Source organism: Phocoena sinus, chromosome 18, assembly GCF_008692025.1.
Source record: "Phocoena sinus isolate mPhoSin1 chromosome 18, mPhoSin1.pri, whole genome shotgun sequence".
Taxonomy (NCBI): Eukaryota; Metazoa; Chordata; class Mammalia; order Artiodactyla; family Phocoenidae; genus Phocoena; species Phocoena sinus.
In genome coordinates this window covers 47,211,238-47,233,707 of record NC_045780.1, presented here as the reverse complement: position 1 = coordinate 47,233,707, position 22,470 = coordinate 47,211,238, and the positions used below count along the sequence as shown (strand labels likewise).

General features: G+C 37.0%; 2 protein-coding genes across 6 annotated transcripts in view; one reads left to right on the top strand and one right to left on the bottom strand.

Moving 5' to 3' along the window:
* PIBF1 (progesterone immunomodulatory binding factor 1) overlaps positions 1 to 22,470 on the bottom strand; it is a 212,087-nt gene that overhangs the window by 45,546 nt on the left and 144,071 nt on the right. For 4 of the 5 annotated variants that reach the window (XR_004346695.1, XM_032611460.1, XM_032611461.1 and 1 more), the window contains one exon: positions 20,623 to 20,725. Coding sequence is in view for 4 of the 5 variants with exons in the window: in XM_032611460.1 (XP_032467351.1) it covers positions 20,623 to 20,725 (103 nt within the window). In the remaining variant the exon portion in view is untranslated. Of the gene's footprint in view, positions 1 to 13,782; positions 13,871 to 20,622; positions 20,726 to 22,470 lie in introns of all 5 variants that reach the window. The other variant, XM_032611462.1, reaches the window with a different exon arrangement.
* On the top strand, positions 6,189 to 10,376 carry LOC116743293 (small ubiquitin-related modifier 2-like). The gene is made up of 4 exons (XM_032611675.1): positions 6,189 to 6,193; positions 7,597 to 7,672; positions 9,567 to 9,823; positions 9,891 to 10,376. The coding sequence occupies exons 1-4, from the start codon at positions 6,189 to 6,191 to the stop codon at positions 9,961 to 9,963; spliced, it is 411 nt and encodes a 136-aa protein (XP_032467566.1). The 3' UTR covers positions 9,964 to 10,376.

Here is a 22,470-nt window from a genome sequence, read left to right as displayed (position 1 = left end):
GCCAATGCAGGGGACACGGGTTCAAGCCCTGGTCTGGGAGGATCCCATATGCCACGGAGCAACTAAGCCTGTGCACCACAACTACTAAGCCTGCACTCTAGAGCCCGCGAGCCACAACTACTGAGCCCGTGTGCCACAACTACTGAAGCCTGCGTGCCTGGAGCCCATGCTCCGCAACGGGAGAGGCCACTGCAGTGAGAGGCCCATACACTGCCACGAAGAGTAGCACCCGCTCACCGCAACTAGAGAGAGCCCGCATGCTGCAACGAAGACCCAACACAGCCAAAAATAAATAAATAAAATAAATAAATAAAAAAAAAAAATGATGGCATAGTGTTTGCATATAACCAACACATATCCTCCCATATACTTTAAATCATCTCTAGATTACTTATAATACCTAAGACAATGTCAATGCTAGGTAAATAATTGCAAATACTATGTAAATAGTTGCAAAGACAATGTAAATACTATGTAAATACTTGCTGGTGTGAGCAAATTCAAGTTTTGCTTCTTAGAACTTTCCAGACACTTTCCTGAATATTTTTGACCTGCAGTTGGTTGAATCCGTGAATGTGGAATCTGTGGATATGGAGGACCAACCGTAATCCCATGTATCCACTGTTTATATCATAAAGAATATTTTCACAGCCCTAAAAATCCCCTGTAGCTCTGTCTATTATTTTTGGCAACCACTGATCTTGTTACTGTCTCCATAAGTTTCACCTTTTCCAGAATGTCATTTAGTTGGAACCATACAGTAAGTAGTCTTTTCAGAATGTCTTTGTCTGTTTTTAAAAGTTATTTTTTCTCCTTCTGCCTTGCTTTTCTGTTTTTTTTTTCTGTATTAAATGTTACAAAACAATCTGTCTTCAAAACTAAAAGTAATCCACTCATTTGATCAAATTTCAATAAAACATTTTATTTGGAAGTTAATATTTTACAAATGAGGAAAATGAGGCACAGAGGGGTTAAACAACTTATCCAACGTTTACAACTTGTAAGTTACCAAAAATGAGATTTTAACCCAGTGGGTCTGGCTCCAGTATCACGTGCTTCGCCAATATTCATCATTGCCTCTTGATAACAGAAAAGAAAGCAGTATTATGTAAGACTAGCCCAAAACGTGAAGAGATAAGAATTCCTTTCCCTTACCCTTTATTCCCAAAATAAAGAACGTGGACTAAAAGCTTGCATGAATATGCACACAGACAAACAGTAAAGAAATGTGGCCAATTTACCACAAAGAAATATGCTTCATAGCCATTCTTCCATGATAAAAATATCTGATTGCTTCTACCCGGGCACCTCTGTTCATGTGGGACTTTCAAGCTAGAGCCACTTTCCTTGCTGCTTTGGTCACTTTCAGAAGATATACAAGAACCATGGCATTCATTTATGTCTTTCTTATGCCCATTTGGCTAGAACTACAGGCAGCAACAGTCGCTATTCTCTTTCCTGCTTTACTTTCTTCATACAACTTAAGTTCTAATTGAGAATATATTTTACTTGGAACAAATCCTTGTTTCTCCTCCCAGTAGAACATAAGCTCCAAAGGGCAGGAATTTTTGTCTCTTTTATCCACTGATTATTCCCAGGGCTTAGAACAATGCCCAGCACATAGTAGGTGTTCAATAAATATTTACTGTAAGACTGAATTTCATATAAATACTACCTAACATTTGACAAAGTCACTTACTTACTTTTTCTCCTTTTTAATTTTTTTAAAAAATTAATTTATTAATTTATTTATTTTTGGCTGTGTTGGGTCTTCATTGCTGAGTGCGGGCTTTCTCTAGTCGTGGGGAGCAGGGGTTACTTTTTTTTTTTTTTTTTTTTTTGCGGTACGCGGGCCTCTCACTGTTGTGGCCTCTCCCGTTGCGGAGCACAGGCTCCGGATGCGCAGGCTCAGCGGCCATGGCTCACGGGCCCAGCTGCTCCGCGGCATGTGGGATCTTCCCAGACTGGGGCACGAACCCGTGTCCCCTGCATCGGCAGGCGGACTCTCAACCACTGCGCCACCAGGGAAGCCCGGGGCTACTCTTCATTGCGGTGGCTTCTCTTGCTGCGGAGCATGGGCTCTAGGCACGCGGGCTTCAGTAGTTGCGGCACGCGGGCTCAGTAGTTGTGGCGCACGGGCTTAGCTGGTCGGTAGCATTTGGGATCTTCCTGGACCAGGGCTAGAACCCATGTTCCCTGCGTTGGCAGGCAGATTCTTAACCACTGCACTATTTAGGAAGTCCCTAAATAGTTTATTTCCTAGGCTGTGTTAAATGACATGGAATAGACTAAGACATTTTACAATAACATTACCTTCATAAATTTTTCCTACATAGTCCTTTCTTGTGTGAAGAGCCATAGGGATACAAATTTATTTGGGGGAAAAGTAACATGGTTTCTATAATGGAAAATCCTGCTATTTATTGGAGTTTGTCAAGAATAATGTCTGTGATTTAGTGATAAAAATGTTAAAACATGGATATAAAGCCTTCAAAAAAACTCAGTAAAGTGTAAAACAAGATTTATTTTAAGAAGGGAACCACCATGGAATGAGAGGGTTGCCTTTTTGTGAAGATGAAGCCTGACTATTTCCCTAGATAAAGAAGGAAAATAGTGGGGTTCTCTGAGTCATGGTCATACATATGAATTATAAATAATTTGGAGGAGAGTTACAGACTGAAATTATTCATATTTGTAAATGGTACTAATTCCAACCAATGGGAGAAACCACAGTAAATTTGTTCAAGATTGTTCAAGGGCAGTCTTGAACAAAACTGAAAAAACAGATTGAAAAGGGGCAGGACAAAAATATGGAAACATATTAACAATTGCTTCACCATGACACTATTAATTCAAAATGAGAGATTAGATTAGCATTGCTCCTGGAGATGGTGGATACATACAACTGGGAAGCATTACAGGTTTTTATACGACAGTCACACCAGATGACTCCCTATCTCTCTAACATGCTTTACTCATTCTTACTTTTTCACCTTTCTTCTCTTTTCAACCCCTAAAATGATTTCTCAAGAAGGCTTCCATAAGGAGAAAAAATGTGTTACACATCTGTCCAGATGAGTGTTTGCACTTTGTGGGTTGCAAGCAGTATTAAAAAAAGAAAAAAGAAACAGAACAGAATAGCAATGAATAGAAGGTGCTACACGTGGTAAGGGTATTCACTGTGATGGGAAAACCATTTCAGATACACACACATACCTATATACATACACACACACACACACACACATACACACACACACACACAAGCAAATACACATACATACGTATGTACTGGGTTGCTATGTAATATGCATTTCTTACTACAGGTCATGCTCAAAAAATATGAAAGCTATTTGTTCAGGTGGTAGTTACATCTTTAATTATAAAGGACCAGATTTATATTCAAATCAGTCCAAATCCAAATCAGTCTCAGGTCAACTTTGTAGCCAGTTTTCTGAGGGCTTGATCACTAAGTGAAAATTTTAGATCTGAAGAGTGAAGGGACCATGTGTTTCAGTACTCAATATGCTAACTAGGCCAACAGCATATCCATCAGGAACCTGAATGAACTGAATAGACTTTGCATTTGAGTCACTTTTCTGATTCTCTGATTCTTCTCTGATACACTTGGCAATCTAATGAAGTCCACTCAGTCACAAGAACTTCTTTCAGGCCTCAGGGAGCCTGGGAGGCTGGGAAACTCATGGGTCTCACACTGTGAAGATTTCAGTTAGCCCAAGGAACATTTCTATGGTTTCACACCATAGTACCACTAGTATTAAGTAAGCACTCAAAATTGCTAGCTTTTATTATTATTATCTATTCACATAATTTGATTTTAATAAAGTATTTACTTAAATATTTGTAATAAAGACTATGTTATCAGTGCTGTTAAATAACGTTTATCTTAATTATCTTATTACATATTATTATTGCTTAACCCTTGCTTTTCTATATAATGATTCAACGAATTAGTTGAATTTTATCAGTAATTCATGTTCTCTAATTTAAAACTGAACAATCTGGTTAATTTGAAGTTTTTTATTAGTTTTAAAATATGCAGTTTTGCACACTTCTCCTAAAATGCTAAGTTCGTATGCAATTAAATATACTTTTTCGGGCTTCCCTGGTGGCACAGTGGTTGAGAGTCCGCCTGCCGATGCAGGGGACATGGGTTTGTGCCCCGGTCCGGGAAGATCCCACATGCCGCGGAGCGGCTGGGCCCGTGAGCCATGGCTGCTGAGCCTGCGCATCTGGAGCCTGTGCTCCGCAGCGGGAGAGGCCACAACAGTGAGAGGCCCACGTACCATAAAAAAAAAAAAAAAAAAAAAAAAATATATATATATATATATATATATATATACTTTTTCATTTGAGAAGAGCAACTGATTACTCTTTAGAATTGCAGTTTTAATACCATGTACGTCTTCATAGAAATTAATTATCATTAACAAATCTTACTATATTGTGTTAAAATTCATTCAAATAGTTCACTCTGAATATTTCCATATAGGCAAAATAAGCATAAGTTACTCCAATTCTGGAACTACTAGTTCTTTTAAAAATGCCACCTTTATTAATAAAATACTTATTTCATCAATACCATGGCCAGGTGAAATATAATGACATATAGGACAAAACCAACCAAACAAACAACAAAACTGTCAGGCATTTACTGAGTGATTAACATGTCAGAGTGCTAAATGCTTATCTTAGATTGGGTTATCTCTAATTCTTGGGGCAAACATATATACAGTATTATTATTCCCACCTTACAGGTTGAAAAATTGAGGCTTACAGAGGATAAATAACTTGCCTAGAGTCATGTAAGCCAGTCTGCCTTACTTGAAAGCCCATGGCTTTCATAATCCAATGGTAAGTGAATATAGCAACATTTAAGTGCTACAGACATGTAAAACGTTCTTAACCTTTATTATATCTTTTTATTACTCATCTTAGCTATTGGTTTTATTTCCCTTTCACCCTAAAACAAAACAAAGCAAAAGAAAAAACTCCCCAGTGTTTTTAATAAAGGTTGATGATTCTACGGATCCCATGCAATTGGAGTATTTTTTTTCATGGTGGTGGTGGGTAGAGATGATATATACTGACTTCTGGTTCCATATATAACAGAAAGCATGTGGTAGAGTCTGTGATACTATAAGGTTTTCTTTTTTTCTCTGATTAGCAGCTCTGATTTCACTGTCATTCTTTGGCCTTCTTGGTTGGGATCTCCACTCTGCTTCAAGTTCATTCTAGTATACCTCAATACTTTAATATACTTTGTCCCATAAAAACCCAAAACTAATCCTTCAACAAATGTCTATTTACTACCTACTAGAAACAAGAACTGTACTAAATGGGAGAGATACCCAGACCAATAAAAACAGAGTCCCTCCCCTTATAAAGCTTATAGACAGCCATGTCAACAATTATGTGTGTGTGTGTGTGTGTGTGTGTGTGTGTGTATAGGTATATTTGGTATCATGGGGATACATAAGTCATTTTTACCACGGGTTCACAAAAGGCTTAAAAGAGTAGGTGATTACTTGAAATTGATCTTGAAAGACAAGTATCTGTGATTTAGACAAGCGTGTGCTGGGCAGACACCAGAATGTGCAAAAGCATGGAGACACAAAATAGCATAGAGTGCTTGGAGAATTACAAGTAAAGGACAAGTAGTTACGTATGGAGGGAGCATGGTGTAGTGAGTGAGTGAGTGTGTGTGTGTGTGTGTGTGTGTGTGTGTGTGTGTGTGTGATGTAAGATGAAACTGGGTAGGTGGGCAGGGGCTGGATAATGGACGGTCTTATATATCATTATTCTTAGGAAACAAACAACTCTGACTGTGGGAGAAACAAAATCAGATTTATATTTAGAAACAGCACTCTGGCAACAAGGTGGAGGGCTTAAAGAACAGAGTAAGGCAGAACAGATGGTTACTAAAATAATTCAGATGAGAGATGGTATAAGAGGTTGTACCCAGTCAGTACCACTAAAGCAGGAGGTTGAGTAGAGAGGCGTTCAGAGATGATGTGAAAAGAGCAGGGAGGACTTGGTATTTGCTGAATACTTCTGTACTCTTTGAATTATGATTATCTATACTTAGCCCATACACAACTGACTTAGTAAAAAAAGGTTAAAACAAAAAGATTTATTGCGGGTGGTGGCTGAAGCCACGGAACAAGATGAGGTAAGACGTGCATCTTAGTAAGAAGAAAACAGTGCCAGGACAGAACTCGGGGGCACGCTGACAGTTACAGAACAGAGGAACAAAAGGAAACGAAGGAGACTGAGAAGTAGCAGGATAATAAAGTGGTGGGGCAGGAGCAAAAGACACATTACCTGGCGGAGAAGGAGGCTGCAAACAAGGGCCTGGGGAAGGGAGGGTAACAGAAAATGAGGACGACAAGTAGGTTAGGGTCAAATTGGTCTTCTATGCCATGCTAGAGAATCTGGACATTGGGAGGCAATGGACATTTTAAAATAGGAAATCATGATCTACAGTAGGGAGGACAGCTCTGGTTGGAAGAAAGACTTTTGATGGACTGATGAATTAAACTCCATTTGCTAAATTTAAAAAATTGTAGGCAACACAGTACCTCATCCAAGTGTTTACTTTTTAAGCCTTGTATTTCTAATGGTGAAATAAAAGCACTGTTCTTTATTAAAGGAATTTTATGTATCAACAAGTTTTCAGGAAAACACCTTGGGAGGCAGTGGGACCCAATAAATCACACTATTTTTCACCTTTCCTATGAAATGAAAATGGAAAGGTTTTCATAGGAAAGGTCATGCTTGCACATGCTTGCACATGAAGAAATTTGGTTGTAGCTGTTTATACTGTGATTTCAATTGAGTTCTGAGTATGGATAATCCTTCATAGGTTGAGTTTAGCCACCATTTAAAGTGTCTTCATAAAGATTACAACGTGATTTGGCATTGAAACAAAGTTTGTGTTAGAAGAAAAGCATAGAGAAAAAGTTGTGTAATGTATGATAAAAATCACTGCCTAAAGACTAAAGGAATGTTTGCCTAAAATTAAAATTAAAGTGATAATAAAGCATTGCATCGCAGTTTAACTGGCAGCATCCCCGCTTTTACTCTTTAGTACATAAAATAGTGGAGTTTTTTATTGTGCCAATGGAATGCTAGAAATATGGTGGGAAAGGCTGACCTTGAAGTTTTAGGGCTGGGGTTGGCATGTGAATATCCTCCTTTAAAACGCTGAGGCGGGGCTGTAGGAGTCGTGTGTACTGTAGACTCCTTCCAAGGGACCGGGCTCACTGAGGATGCTGGCAGAACACTCCCTGCAATTACTAGCGTCAGGTAACTCAAAGGACAGAGGCAAATGTTTTACTCATCTAGATACTTATACTTACTATGTTTGTGGAAATCATGTTTCCCAAGGTCACTAGTAGATACTAGAACACACAGGCAAGTATTACAAAGATTCCATAAAGCACGAACTCCTTCTGCCACATAATTTTTCCTTGTCTGAGCATACATTAGATACCCTTGCTATCTCCTTTTCTCAGTCTTGAAGCTTCCAAATCACATGTTATGTTTTTAGATGCTTCTGAATTTTTCCTATAGTAAATCCCTTTACTGGGATGCTGTAACATTTCCATATTCCTTTAATATACTTGCTCTTGATAATGAAATGGAGAAGGTGAGGAAGAAAGGGAGAGAGAGAGGGATTACCACATGCATGCAGTAACTAATTCAAACTACAGAGGAGGAATATTAACTGAAAGGATCTCTTCCATCCATCCTAGAACCTCAGTACCTCCTCTCCAATAACAACCAACATCAATGATTTCTTTTGGAGTGCATCACTCCAAGTATTTCCATGCATACATCATAAGCACATTTAGGTGTGTATGTATGAGTCTCCAAGTATATGTATGTATATACTTACTTGGCAGTTAGATTTTGGGTACAAACAATATTGTTGGAATGTAATCCTTGTTTACAGATACATTAGAAAAAATTTTACCACTTATTTTCATAACCTTTATAAATCTACCTATGTTTGGTGGATGGGTTAGGTCAATGATCGAGCTAATGAATCAACATTTATTTTATACCTATTATGAGTTCGATAATGCATTGGTTGCCAAATCTATGCCTTTGAAAAATCTTATGTGAGTTGGAATAGATCCCAACAATTAAAAAATACAGGGGCTTCCCTGGTGGCGCAGTGGTTGAGAGTCCGCCTGCCGATGCAGGGGATACAGGTTCGTGCCCCGGTCCGGGAAGATCCTACGTGCCGCGGAGTGGCTGGGCCCGTGAGCCATGTCCACTGAGCCTGCGCGTCCGGAGCCTGTGCTCCACAACGGGAGAGGCCACAACAGTGAGAGGCCCGCGAACCGCAAAAAAAAAAAAAAAAAAAATACGGTGAAAATTAGTTCCTCGCTTCTACTCCCAATCCCAGTGGTACCACTGCTTGATGTCAGAGAGACAGACATGGATGGTCCTGGAGGCTCACTTCCTACTACTAGAATAGGCTGATAGGCGGTAAGTTCTAGAGGTTCCCTCTTCCACTGTTACACAGTCACCTAGATGCTCCCTACCCTCTTTCACTTTAAATGTGCAGTGTTTGGGGATCTCTATCAGATCCCTTTATGTGGTGCATCCAGACCTCCTCTGCTACGCCTAAGCACACCTATCTGTGGGAAGATAACTTGGGTGATGGTGTATGCTCTGTTAATTCTTTGATTGTAAGTTTATCAAATAAAGCTGATTTTATATTCATAATGCGTGAATAGTGGTACTTGTAAGCCCCTGGCATGACAGTTGTATGTTTTCTAAACTTTTTCTCTACTTTTTTTTTTTTTTTTTGCGGTATGCCGGCCTCTCACTTGTTGTGGCCTCTCCCGTTGCGGAGCACAGGCTCCGGACGTGCAGGCTCAGTGGCCATGCCTTACGTGCCCAGCTGCTCTGCGGCATGTGGGATCCTCTCGGACCGGGGCACGAACCCGTGTCCCCTGCATCGGCAGGCGGACTCTCAACCACTGCGCCACCAGGGAAGCCCTTTCCCTATGTTTTAACAGAAACACAACCCTACCCCCTACACTCACACTCACATACACACATACATTAAAACCGAAATGGAGGAACACAATATTATTCTGCAATCTTACTTTTAAAAAAATTTATCAAGATAGTATGAATGTTCTTTAAAGTTAGTACATATAGATCTACTTTATTCTACCTATGCATCTTGAAGTCTTTCTTAAATCTAGCAATCTAAAGGAAACCATAAACAAGACAAAAAGATAACCCTCACAATGGGAGACAATATTTGCAAATGAAACAACAGACAAAGGATTGATCTCCAAAATATACAAACAGCTCACGGAGCTCAATATCAAAAAAACAAACAATCCAGTTAAAAAACGGGCAGAAGACCTAAGTATACATTTCACCAAGGAAGACATACAGATGGCCAAAAGGCACATGAAAAGATGCTCAACGTCACTAATTATTAGAGAAATGCAAATCAAAACTACAACGAGGTATCACCTCACGCTGGTCAGAATGGCCATCATCAAAAAATCTAGAAACAGCCCTCTTGGTGCTGCTTGTGTGCCCGTTCGGTGCGGACCTGGTACCTCTTTTGGGAAGCGGCAGCGGAGGAGGCTCCAGCAGCGGAGGAGGCTCCGGCGCTCGCCGTGGCCGATGAAAAGTCCAAGGAAGGAGTCAAGACTGAGAACAACGATCGTATTAATTTGAAGGTGACGGGGCAGGATGGTTCCGTGGTGCAGTTGAAGATTAAGAGGCATACACCACTTAGTAAACTAATGAAAGCCTATTGTGAATGACAGGGTTTGTCAATGAGTCAGATCAGATTCCAATTTGACGGGCAGCCAATCAATAAAACAGACACACCTGCAGCTGGAAATGGAGGCTGAAGATACAACTGATGTGCTCCAGCAGCAGACAGGAGGTGTCTACTAAAAAGGGAACCTGCTACTTTACTCCAGAGTTCTGTTCCTCCAGACCAAGAAGACATTCTCAATTAGAAAACAGCAATTTGGTTCCACCACATCCTGGCTACTACAGTATAGTTTCTCTATTCTTTCATTTTTCCCCTTCCCCATTCCTTTATTTTTATACATAAAGTAACTGGTATATGTGCACAAGCATATTGCTTTTTTTTTTTTAACTAAATGGCCAACGGTATGTTTTGATTGACATCAAATGGAGATGGAATGGGGAAAAATACTGGTTCTGTGAAGATACCCCCTTTTCTCCATTAGTGGCATGCTCATCTGCTCTTATCTTTTTTTTTTTTAAAATTATTTAATTATTTATTTTTGGCTGCATTGGGTTTTCGTTGCTGTGCGTGGGCTTTCTCTAGTTGCGGAGAGTGGGGGCTACTCTTCATTGCAGTGCGTGGGCTTCTTATTGTGGTGGCTTCTCGTTGCAGAGCACAGGCTCTAGAGCACAGGCTCAGTAGTTTTGGCACATGGGCTCAGTAGTTGTGGCTCACGGGGTCTAGAGAGCAGGCTCAGTAGTTGTGGCGCACGGGCTTAGTAGCTCCACAGCATGTGGGATCTTCCCGGACCGGGGCTCGAACCCGTGTCCTCTGCATTGGCAGGTGGATTTTTTTTTTTAATTAAAAAATTTTTTTTATTTTTTATAATTTTTTTTTAATTTTTATTTTATTTTATTTTATTTTTTTTAGGCAGGTGGATTCTTAACCACTGCACTACCAGGGAAGCCCTGCTCTTATCTTTATATTCCAGTAAGATATTTTGCTCTCACTGTTTAACAAAAAAAGAACATAAAAATTCTTGCATACGTTGTTCAATTGGAGAATTTTAATGTTTTTCATTTATCATTGTAAAACCAAGGACAATTTTACAACTTTTTTGTACGTAGCTGTTACACGCAGGGCAATCTGTCTTTAAGTAGGGATAAATTACTCTAAAATAAATGAATCCTAGATAGTTTTCCCTTCAAGTCAAGCTTCTGTTTGTTTAAATAAACTTCTTGTTTTTTTAAAAAAAATCTAGAAACAATAATTACTTGAAAGGGTGTGGTGAAAAGGGAACCCTCCTGCACTCTTGGTGGGAATGTAAATTGATACAACCACTATGGAAAACAGTATTGAGGTTCCTTAAAAAACTAAAAATAGAACTACCATATGACCCAGCAATCCCACTACAGGGTATATACCCTGAGAAAACCATAATTCAAAAAGAGTCATGTACCAAAATGTTCACTGCAGCACTGTTTACAATAGCCAGGACATGGAACCAACCTAAATGTCCATCAACAGATGAGTGGATAAAGAAGATGTGGCACACATATACAATGGAATATTACTCAGCCATAAAAAGAAATGAAATTGAGTTATTTGTAGTGAGGTGGATGGACCTAGAATCTGTCATACAGACTGAAGTAAGTCAGAAAGAGAAAAACAAAATACTGTATGCTAATGCATATATACGGAATCTAAAAAAAAAAATGGTACTGCTGAACCTAGTGGCAGGGCAGGAATAAAGAGACAGACATAGAGAATGGACTTGAGGACATGGGGTGGGAGGATGAAGCTGGGGCTAAGTGAGAGTAGCATCGACATATATACACTACCGAATGTAAAATAGTTGGCTGGTGGGAAGCAGCAGCACAGCACAGGGAGATCGGCTCGGTGCTTTATGATGACCTAGAGGGGTGGGATAGAGAAGATGGGAGGGAGGCTCAAGAGGGAGGGGATATGGGGACGTGTATGCATGTGGCTGATTTGCTTTGTTGTGCAACAGAAACTAACACAGAACTGTGAAGCAATTGTGCTCCAATAAAGATCTATTAAAAAAAAATCTAGGGCTTCCCTGGTGGCGCAGTGGTTGAGAGTCCGCCTGCCGATGCAGGGGACACGGGTTGGCGCCCTGGTCTGGAAAGATCCCACATGCCACAGAGCAGCTACGCCCACGAGCCATGGCCGCTGAGCCTGTGCGTCCAGAGCCTGTGCTGCGCAACTTGAGAGGGCACAACAGTGAGAGGCCTGCACACCCCACAAAAAAAAAAAAAAAAAAAAATAAAAAAAATCTAGCAATCTAAACTTTTGTAACAAATTACCTGGATTGCATTAAGTGCCTCCTAAGTACAAAATTCCAGGCAACTCAATCCATTTGGGCACTTGAGATTGTGCATGTCCTTTTCTAAATAAGTTTTCTAAAATTAAGTTAGCTATAACAGATAAATCTGTAACTGCTTACACTAGAGGACAAGGCCTTTGTGAAAAAGGGTGTATACCCTAAGAGGGCAAGACCATGCTGCCTTTGTTTATCAGTGGTTGAATATAGTGGGAGTTTGATAAATATTTACTGAATGACTAGAAAGAGAAAGAGCAAGAATCTGGAGTAAGGAGGTGAAGGAAGACCAATTCTTGTTGCTAGTAATGTGGCATAATTTACGATTTAGCCTAGATTTTCTACTGTTTAATAAACTCCACATCGACACTCTTAACTAACTTGGTGGTTTCTTGAGAATTAGGTGGGCATATACATACGCACAAAAAAGGAAGCCAATTAACTTTCTTCTCTTTTACACTGGGCCAACTAATAAAGCAATGCTCTGAAGACACTGGACATCAAGCATTGAAGGACAGTGACCCCTGAGACATGGGAAACAAAGTGAGCCCAGCCCCACAACTGCTCCAGTTTACTGCATGGAGAGAGTTTCCAGGCCATGGTGCAGGGAGGGAGAATCAAGGCAGAGCCTGCCAAACTCCTTGAATTAAGGAGTGCTGCTAGAAGAAGAACTTAAGGTGGCTACAGTTCACATGGCAGAGTGCTGAATAAAAGAGCTGCACAGAGAAAAAACACTAAAATTTGAGTATTCACATGGGCACTGAACAGTGCATGTGTGTAAAGAAGCTACGAGAGACTGAGACAGAACCACTGAAAAGATTAGGAGGAACAATCTCTGAAGATCACACAGGCCAGGAATTGTACTGTTCCCACCAGCCAAAGTAAGAAACCTACTAATTCACAGGACATGGGGTATAGTAACTAAAAGACTTTGGTCTCAGCAGCAGGGAAAACAATTAGCCTTAAGATGAACACTTCTTTGTTTATAAAAGCAAGACTTGAAAGGACAAAATGTTTTCCAAGAAACTTAATCATGTCTGAGAAAAAGCTTATAAAAACTTATAGGCATGCAAAGAAGCAGGACAATATGCTATATATGAGATAAATCAATATAATTGAAACCAATCAAGAAATGACACAATAACAGAATTACTAGATAAGGATAACAAAACAGTTATTGAAACTGTATTTCATATGCTCAAGAAAATAAAGTTTGAAAAGGTTGAATAGAAACCTGGAAGATACAAAAGAGATCCAAATTGAACTTCTAGAAATATAATATCTGAGATGAAAAACATAGTGTACTGGATTAACAGCAGATTACATATTGGAGAAGAAAAACTTGGTGGAATTGAAGACTTAGTAAGAGAAACTATTCAAAAGGCTGCAAAAATTGAACAGAACATTGTTTGTTCTATTGTAGGACAACTTCAAGCAGCCAAATATATGTGTAATGGAGTCTCCAAAGGGATGAGAGAGGGTAGGACAGAAAAAACATTTGAAGAAAGAACGGCTGAAACATTTCCAAATTTGATGATCTTACGGAGAAAAGAAGTTTGACAAATCTCAAGCACAAGAAACATGAAGAAAACAACAGCAAGCCACATCTTAATCAAATTGCTTAAAGCTAGTGAAAAAAAGAAAATCTTAAAGCAGCTAGAAAAATAAGACACATTACCTAGAGAGGAACAAAGGTACAGATGACAGCATATATCTTGGTAAAAACAATGTAAACTAGACGAGAGTGGAGCAACATCTTTCAAGTACTGAAAAAGAGGGAGAGAGGGAAAAAAAGTCAACCTTGAATTCTTTACCTAGGAAAAATATCTCTCAAAAACAAAGATGAAAACAAACAAACAAACAAAACAAAGATGAACTCAGAAATTCTTAGGTGTGTACTCAAAAAAAAATTAAAATAGGTAGTTAAGTATAGGGTGGTTGTCCTCAAACGTTCATAGCAGCACTATTCACAGCGAAAAGATGGAAATGACCCAAATGGCCATCAAGGGATGAATGGATAAACAAAATGTGATATATCTGGAAATCTGCTACAAGAGTAGACTTCAGGTGCTTGAGATTATACTACATATATCTTTAACTTATCACTATCCAGTTTCATGTCATATTTTACTACCTCACGTATAGTATTATACATTATACATAGTATTATACAGTATTATGTATAGTACATTATAGTGAGATGCTCACACCACACACACACACACACACACAAAGTAAGTATGTGAAGAGATAGGTATGTTAATTAGCTTGACTGTCGTAATCATTATATATATATATCATCATGTTGTACACCTTAAACATATACAATTTTTATTAAAAATAATTAAAAAGTAAAATGAAAAAAGCAAAAATAAAAATTCAAGTTGCAAAACAAACAAAAACTCCCAAAGGTGAAGGCCACAAAACTTAAGAAAAGACAGATAACTTCAACTTCATCAAAATTAAAAACTTTTGTGATTGAATGAACTAACAAGGAAGTAAAAGACAGCTCACAGAACGAGAGAAAATATCTGAAAATCATATAGCTAAAAGGATTTAATATCCAGAATATATAATGAACTCTTATGACTCAACAACAAAAAGACAAACAACTCAATTTAAAAATGGGCAAAGAACTTCAGCAGACATTTCTCCAAAGAAGATATACAAATAGCCAATAAGAACACAAAACAATGCTTAACATCATTAGTTATAAGGTTAATGCAAATAGAAATCACTACAAGACACCACTTCACACCCACTAGGATGGCTAGAATTTAGAAAAACACACAAAAAAAGAAAAATGAGCATTGGTGAGGATGTGAGAAATTGGAACCCTGGACATTGCTGACGGGAATGTAAAATGGTGCAGTTGCTGTGAAAAAGTTTCGTGGTTCCTCAAAAAGTTAAACAGAATTATTGTGTGATTCAACAATTCCACTACTTAGGTATACACCCATAAGAACTGAAAACACATGTTCAAACAAACAAAAAAATTGTACATGAATGCTCATAGTAGCACTATGTACAGTAACCAAATGATGGAAACAATAAATGTCCATTAACTGATTAACAAAATGTGATATATTTGTACAATGGAATATTATTCAGTCATAAAAAGGGATAAAGTACTGACAGATGGTGCAACATGAATGAACCTTGAAAACATTACACTAAATGAGAGAAGCCAGACACAAAAGGTCACATATTGTATGATTCCATTTATATGAAGTATGTAGAACAGGCAAATCCATAGAGACAGAAAGCACATTAGTGGTTTCCAGGGGCTGGAGGGAGAGGAGACTGGGGAGTGAGTGCTTAGTGTGTACAGGGTTTCCTTCTGGGTGATGGGAATGTTCTCTAACTAAATAGTGATGATGGTTGTACATTACAAACACAACAAAAGCCACTGAATTGTACAATTTAAAATGGTTAAAATGGTGAATTTTACTCCAATAAAAAAGAGTGAACCCTTCCAGTCTATTTGGCCATAGTAGCATAACAAGAGAAATATGTTTTAATCTTTACTTTTGTTAAGAATAGATAGAAATGTAAAAAAAAAAAAAAGAGAAAAAAACCAAACAACAAAACAACAAAAAGGTAAAATAACTTTTTGTAACATACGGAAGTGAAAAGAACTCATCACCAGCAGACCTGCTCTATAAGTATTGTTAAAAGAAGGACATGAATCAGAAGCAATGTGATGCCAGGTAGAAATCTGGATTTACACAAAGGAATAAAGAACACAGGTCATGGTAACTATTTGGTTAAATGTAATACATTTTCTTCATATTATTATACTTCTTTAAAAGATAAAGTAAAAATGATAGCAATTTAATGTGAGGCTTATACATGTATAAATAGAATATGTGACAATGGGCGCACAAAGGCTGGGTGGTGATAAGTTAAAGATGTATATAGTATAATCTCAAGCAACCACTATAATAACAAAGAGCTACTGCCAATCAGCCAACAATGAGATAAAGTGAGATAAAGTGATAAAAAATATTCAGTTAATCCAAAAGAGGGCAAGGAAATAAAAGGGAGGGGGGAAGGATAGCTAGGACAAATAAAAAACAAATAGCAAGATAACAGACTTAAAAATAACCATAACAATAAACACATTAAATGTAAATGTTCTCCAAACTCCAGTTAAAAGTTGTATTTTGTCAGACTAGATAAAAAAGCAAGATACAATTATATATGTTGCCTATAAGACAACTGTAAGACATAAACAAGTTAAAAGTTAAAGGATGGAAAAACACATACCCTGTTAACACTAGTCAAAAGATGTGAAACTTTAAAATAAAAACTAAAAAATAACACCACTAAGAGAAATTAAAGAAGATCTAAATAAACGGAAAGATATAATGGGTTCATGGTCATAATATTCATATTATTAAGATGCCAATTTTCCTCATTTCGTCCACAGCCTCAATGCAATCCCAATCAAAATCACAGAGAGCTTTTTTTTTTGTAAAAATGATTATAGAATTCATATGGAAATGAAAAGGACACAGAATAGCCAAAAAGCTTTGAACCTGAACAGAGTTGGAGGACCAGTGCCACCTAATTTCAAGACATTATAAAGCTACAGTAATCAAGATGGTGTGGTACTGTCATAAAGAAAGACAAAGAGATAATTGGAACAGACAGAGAGAGTCCAGAAACAGACTCACACAGATTTTTAAACTGATTTTCAACAAGGGTCTTTTTTCAACAAATGGTATTAGAACAATTTGGTTTTAATATGCAAATAAATGAAGTTCAATCTATATCTTACACACTTTACAAACGTTAAAAATGGATCACAGGGCTTCCCTGGTGGCACAGTGGCTGAGAGTCTGCCTGCCAATGCAGGGGACACGGGTTCGTGCCCCAGTCCGGGAAGATCCCAGATGCCGCGGAGCGGCTGGGCCCATGAGCCATGAGCAGGCCATGAGCAGGCCGCTGAGCCTGCGCGTCTGGAGCCTGTGCTCCGCAACGGGAGAGGTCACAACAGTGAGAGGCCCGCGTACCGCAAAAAAAAAAAAAAGGAAAACACATATAAAAACACTGTGACCCTGAGTTAGGTAAAGATATTTTAGATATAACACCCAAAACATAGTCCAAAAAAGAATGAACTGAAAGAATGGACAAGATAAAAACTTCTGCTCTTCAAAAAACACTGTAAAGAAATGGGAAGACAGGCCATGGAGGGGGAGAAAATATTTGCAAATCATATAGCTGATAAGAGACTTGTATCTAGAATATACAAATAATTCTCAAAACTCAATAATAAGAAAACAATCTGATATAATGAGCAAAAAATTTGAACACTTCTCCCAATAAGAAACAACAAAGGGCAAAGAAGCACATGAAAAGATGTTCAACAATTATGAATCATTAGGGAAATGCAAATTAAAACTACAATGAGATACCACTATACACCCATTAGAATGGCTGAACTTAAAAAAGACTGACCATATCAAGTCTTTGCAAGGATGTAGAGGAACTAGAACTTTCATAGGCTGTTGGTGGAAAGAGTAAATAATATGAACATTTGGAAAACAGTTTGGCAGTTTCTTAAAACATTAGATACCTACTATATGATCCAGCTATTTCACTCCCAGGTATTTACCCCAGAGAAACAGAAGCATATGTTTATATAAAGACCTGTACATGGATGTTCATATCAGCTTTATTTATAATAGATAAAAACTGGAAATAACCCAAAATATCTACCAACAGGTGAATGGATGAACAGTTGTTGTAAATTCATACAATGGAATGTTACTCAGCAATGAAAAGTAATGAACTATGGACAAATCTTGAAATAATTATGCAGAATGAAAGAAGACTTAAAAAAAGTAGTGTGTGCGTGTGTGTGTGTGTATATGTATGTACATAACGTATATATTGATTCCATTTATATAAAAGTCTAAGAAATGCAAACTAATCTACAGTGACAGAATGCAAATCAGTGGTTGCTTGGGGACAAAGTTGTGGGTAGAGAGGGCTGGGAGAGAGAGATTCCTAAGGGGCTCTTTGGCGGTGACGCATGTGTTCATTATCTTCATTTTGGTGATGGTTTCATGGTTATACGTGTTGAAAGTTATATTGTACAGCTTAAATTTGTGCAATTTAGTTTATATCAATTATGACTCAATAAAGCTGCTATAAAAGGAGTATTTGTTTTCATTTTGAATATTTTTTAGCACTTTGATTTTGGCAATTCATTTATGTATAATCTCAGACATATTTTGAATAGCATATAAATTATTGTTAATTCTAGTATCAGTCATTTGAGTTTCATCTCCATATTATTCTCAAAAACTCCAAGCTAGTTTAAATATATAATCTGCTCAAAAAAATAGATTCTGAAAAACTTTCCTTCTCTGTTTTTTTTACCATCTATCATGAATAGTCTATTGGTATAGAAGCAATCTAATAGTACTATCTTTCAGCTAATTAGTTTATGTCATTGTTTTTCAATTTAAGCAAGCAATTTTTGTGAGGCAGACAAAAGTAAAATCCATGGAATATTTCAAATTATAACGCTTTTTTTTCAATCTCAAGGGAAAAATTATATGCTACAGTCAGCACAGACCTTGTAATTTAGGGTACTGATTCTCCATATGTCTTATGAAAAAATTTCAAACATACACAAAAGTACAGAACGGAATAATGAATCTATATGTACCTGTCACCAAGCTTCAATCATTATCAACATTTTGAGATTCTTGTTTTATCTATTGAGCTCCCCTCACCTTTTTATGGAACATTTTAAAGCAAATTCCAGGTATCATACCATTTCATATCACAGATATTTCAATATTTACATCTTTTTCTAATATGCCAACAGCTTTCTAAAAAATTGCCTCACACAAAGTTAATTATATTTCATTACCAGAACACTTAATTTAATTTCTTATGCTTCTTCCCTACAATTTGTATAGGGGTGTGTCCCATTCAGAAATTCTTGTTTCATTAACTGAAGTGCTCAGGAAGATGGTTTTTAAGAAAAGCAATATAAAGACATATGTATAAGTTTATAGGAATGTTAATATTTTTAAGAGAAATATTTTTGATAGGTTATTCTGAAATTAAAACAAACAGGAGGATCTAGAACATATTAACAAACAGAGGTTCATTTGTTTCTTTAGTAATTCACTTATTTATATATCCTTCCATGGTTCCACCCAGTTCCAAGCCAGTAGTGGAGCTGGCTTGTAGCAGTTTGTGAGAGATGGCTGGTAAAGTTTTTGGAATTTTGTGAGCTGGTTGTTAAACATCACTATTATTAAAAATTATTTAGATTTTTAATAAAACAAATTTTATTAAAAAACCCCCAATACTCAAAAACTCAACAATTTTAATTTTACTATTATCTATGCTCTTCAGTTTACATGTCTATTGTACAATATCTGCGTGGTGGAAACATCATGTTTGCTACTGAGCATCTTTTCTCTACTCCATGTTTAGTAATGTTATGTTGGAGGCCTGAAGTTAGTCATGGTGGGAATATTTATGCCACAGATATAAGCAAATGCTACAAATTAGAACCATCCCTCACACCCCTGCCTGGACAGCTTGTTGTTAACAGTGGCCAGCACCACACTGCTTCCACCTTGAGCATTAACTCTGAGTCAGGTACTGGAGTCACATGATATATTTCTTGTCTTTTGAAATTTGAGCATAATGATCCTTCTAATGTTACAGTATTAAAAGCATATTAAATAGAAGGCACCAAATAGACAAATGTGAATAGGTCTGTAGGAAAACAAATGCAGAATACATGGTATGTATTAATAATTTTTAATATATGCCTTTAAAGTTCCTTTATTATAAGATCCAAAATATTAACATAGAGAAACTTGTTATGCTGAAGCTCAGGAAATAAAGAACCCTAGGGAGGTAGCATCTTTGGTTTGAATTGTTTCATTACTTGAATTTTAGAAGCATATAAAGTGTAATTAGATAGTGATTAAAGAAGAAGATTGGAAATACTATATAAAATGTATATATATTCTTTAAATGATACAACAGAACGCTAAGAAAAATAATTATGAATCTGATTTTTAAAGAATAAGTATAATTTGGGAACTATCATATACCAAAGACTGTGAGAGCTTAAGTGTATACCAAGTCAAGTGTGTTTAATAGATAAGTGATTTTTTATCAAAGAAGGCAAAAAGAAATCTATTTTAAAAACGAGGTTTTAGTTAAAAACTTAAAGTGCTACCAAAATTTGCCAAACTTGTTTTGCCAGTTGATATTTGCAGAAATCAAAGTCTGTCTAGTCTGCATTTATATTTAGTCTGGGCATTTAATCTCTCTTTTGATCTTAGGTTTTGCCATACACTTTAAGTTGTTTTATAAGGCTTTACCATTAAGTTAGTTTCATAGCTTATAAAATCATCTTATACTAGCAAACAGCTTATTTTAAAACTGCTCAGAAAATACATAAAGGAGTAACAAGGAATTAAAATGAACACTGTGGTTCTTTATATGTGTTTCTTTTATTTAGGTTATTTACCTCTTGTGAAAGCTGTGTTACTTGGTTCCTTTGATGTTCCAGGTCTTTTAGAACCATCGAGTTTTGTTTTTCTAACTGAAGCACTCTTCTTGCCAAATGGACACTAGGAGAATGGAATAAGAAAATTAATGCTTACAAATGAGGAATACTATCTCAAATACTCAAAATGTGTTTGTGTGCTTGAAAACTAACCATTTCCTAATAATACTTAAATATTAACAGGAAAAATATGGAGTCGAATAATATTTTCAGGTGTCAACAGTGGAAGACCAATATCCCAACAACTCAAAATTTGAAAGTAACATTAAAAATCTGCATAATAATGTAACTGTGATATATTGATTATCACAGTAATAGTTTCTAGCCCTTGCTATAAAAGTGGAAAGTTACATTATGATACTTGCTTGAAAAGACCGCAAGAAAGCAATTCACAGCTTTTCTTCATTTTTATAAAAATTTACCATTTACAAAAAAAAAAAAAAATTTACCATTTACAAACAAATAAGGCAATTAGTTGAAACAGTAATAACCTTGTACTTTGAAAAGCATCAGTGTTTTCCTCAGACAACATAATGCATTTTATAATACAAAACACAACTGAATAGATTTTCTATTGAAAAAAGAGATGGAAAAGATGTCTGAAAAGTGGAGACAGATGTCTAACAGTAAAGGCAACAATTCTGTATTAAAAGAAACCACTAAAAGATCACACTGTGATCATCACAAGATGATCACAACTTATTGTACTGAGTGTAATCTTTAGTATTTTAAATCACATTAAATGTAAAATGTCCCAATTCTACTTTTAAGACATAATTAAGAATAAAAGGTTTAGCTATAAGAATCATAAAATCATCCCTACTAACCACTGAGGCATAATTCTTTAAAATATCTGCTAATAATGCTGAGAACAGATGTTGCTCCAAAGCCCCTCTCTGTAATTCCAGAAACTTAAAAATTTAATATTTATCACATTTTCATATTCTATGTGACTTAACCCATTAATCTCTGAATTGCAAAATCTGTAGAAACTGAGAAGACAGATGTTTTACAATGACAAGAAGTAAAATATTTTTGTTCTAAAAGAAATTATAGGACAGAAATAATTCCATTGTATTTCAAATATTTCCTAACATCAGATAAAGGAATTCATACAAAACTCTGAAAAAAAATGCTAAATGTCACCCTATACATCTATTTCTAAGAACTTGTTATTCCAAATGAAAAAGATGAGTTCTTTTGTTATACAGTGAATTGGGTAGCTTATTTAGATATGCTCATATCTAAATTCCTATCCTTTCAACTGGCATAAGATTTTGCCTTAATAATCAGTTGGAGTCAGAGATGGAAAAGACACAGTCCCGTTTTCTGTCAGTCATTTTTTTTTTTTTTTTTTTTTTTTTTGCGGTACGCGGGCCTCTCACTGTTGTGGCCTCTCCCGCCGCTGGCGCACAGGCTCCGGAAGCGCAGGCTCAGCGGCCATGGCTCACAGGCCTAGCCGCTCCGCAGCATGTGGGATCTTCCTGGACCAGGGCACGAACCCGCGTCCCCTGCATCGGCAGGCGGACTCTCAACCACTGTGCCACCAGGGAAGCCCCTGACAGTCATTTTTTACAAAAAACAGCTTTATTGATATAAAATTTTCTTGATATGTAACTTATAATACCATAAATCCTGCCCATTTAAACTGTACAATGGTTTTTAGTATATTTAGAGTTGTGCAACTATTACTATAATTTAGTTTTAGAATATTTTCATTACACCCACCCCCTCAAAATTTGTACCCCTTAGCATAACTCCCCATCCTCCCAGTTCAGCCCTAGGGAACCACTAATCTACTTTCTTCCT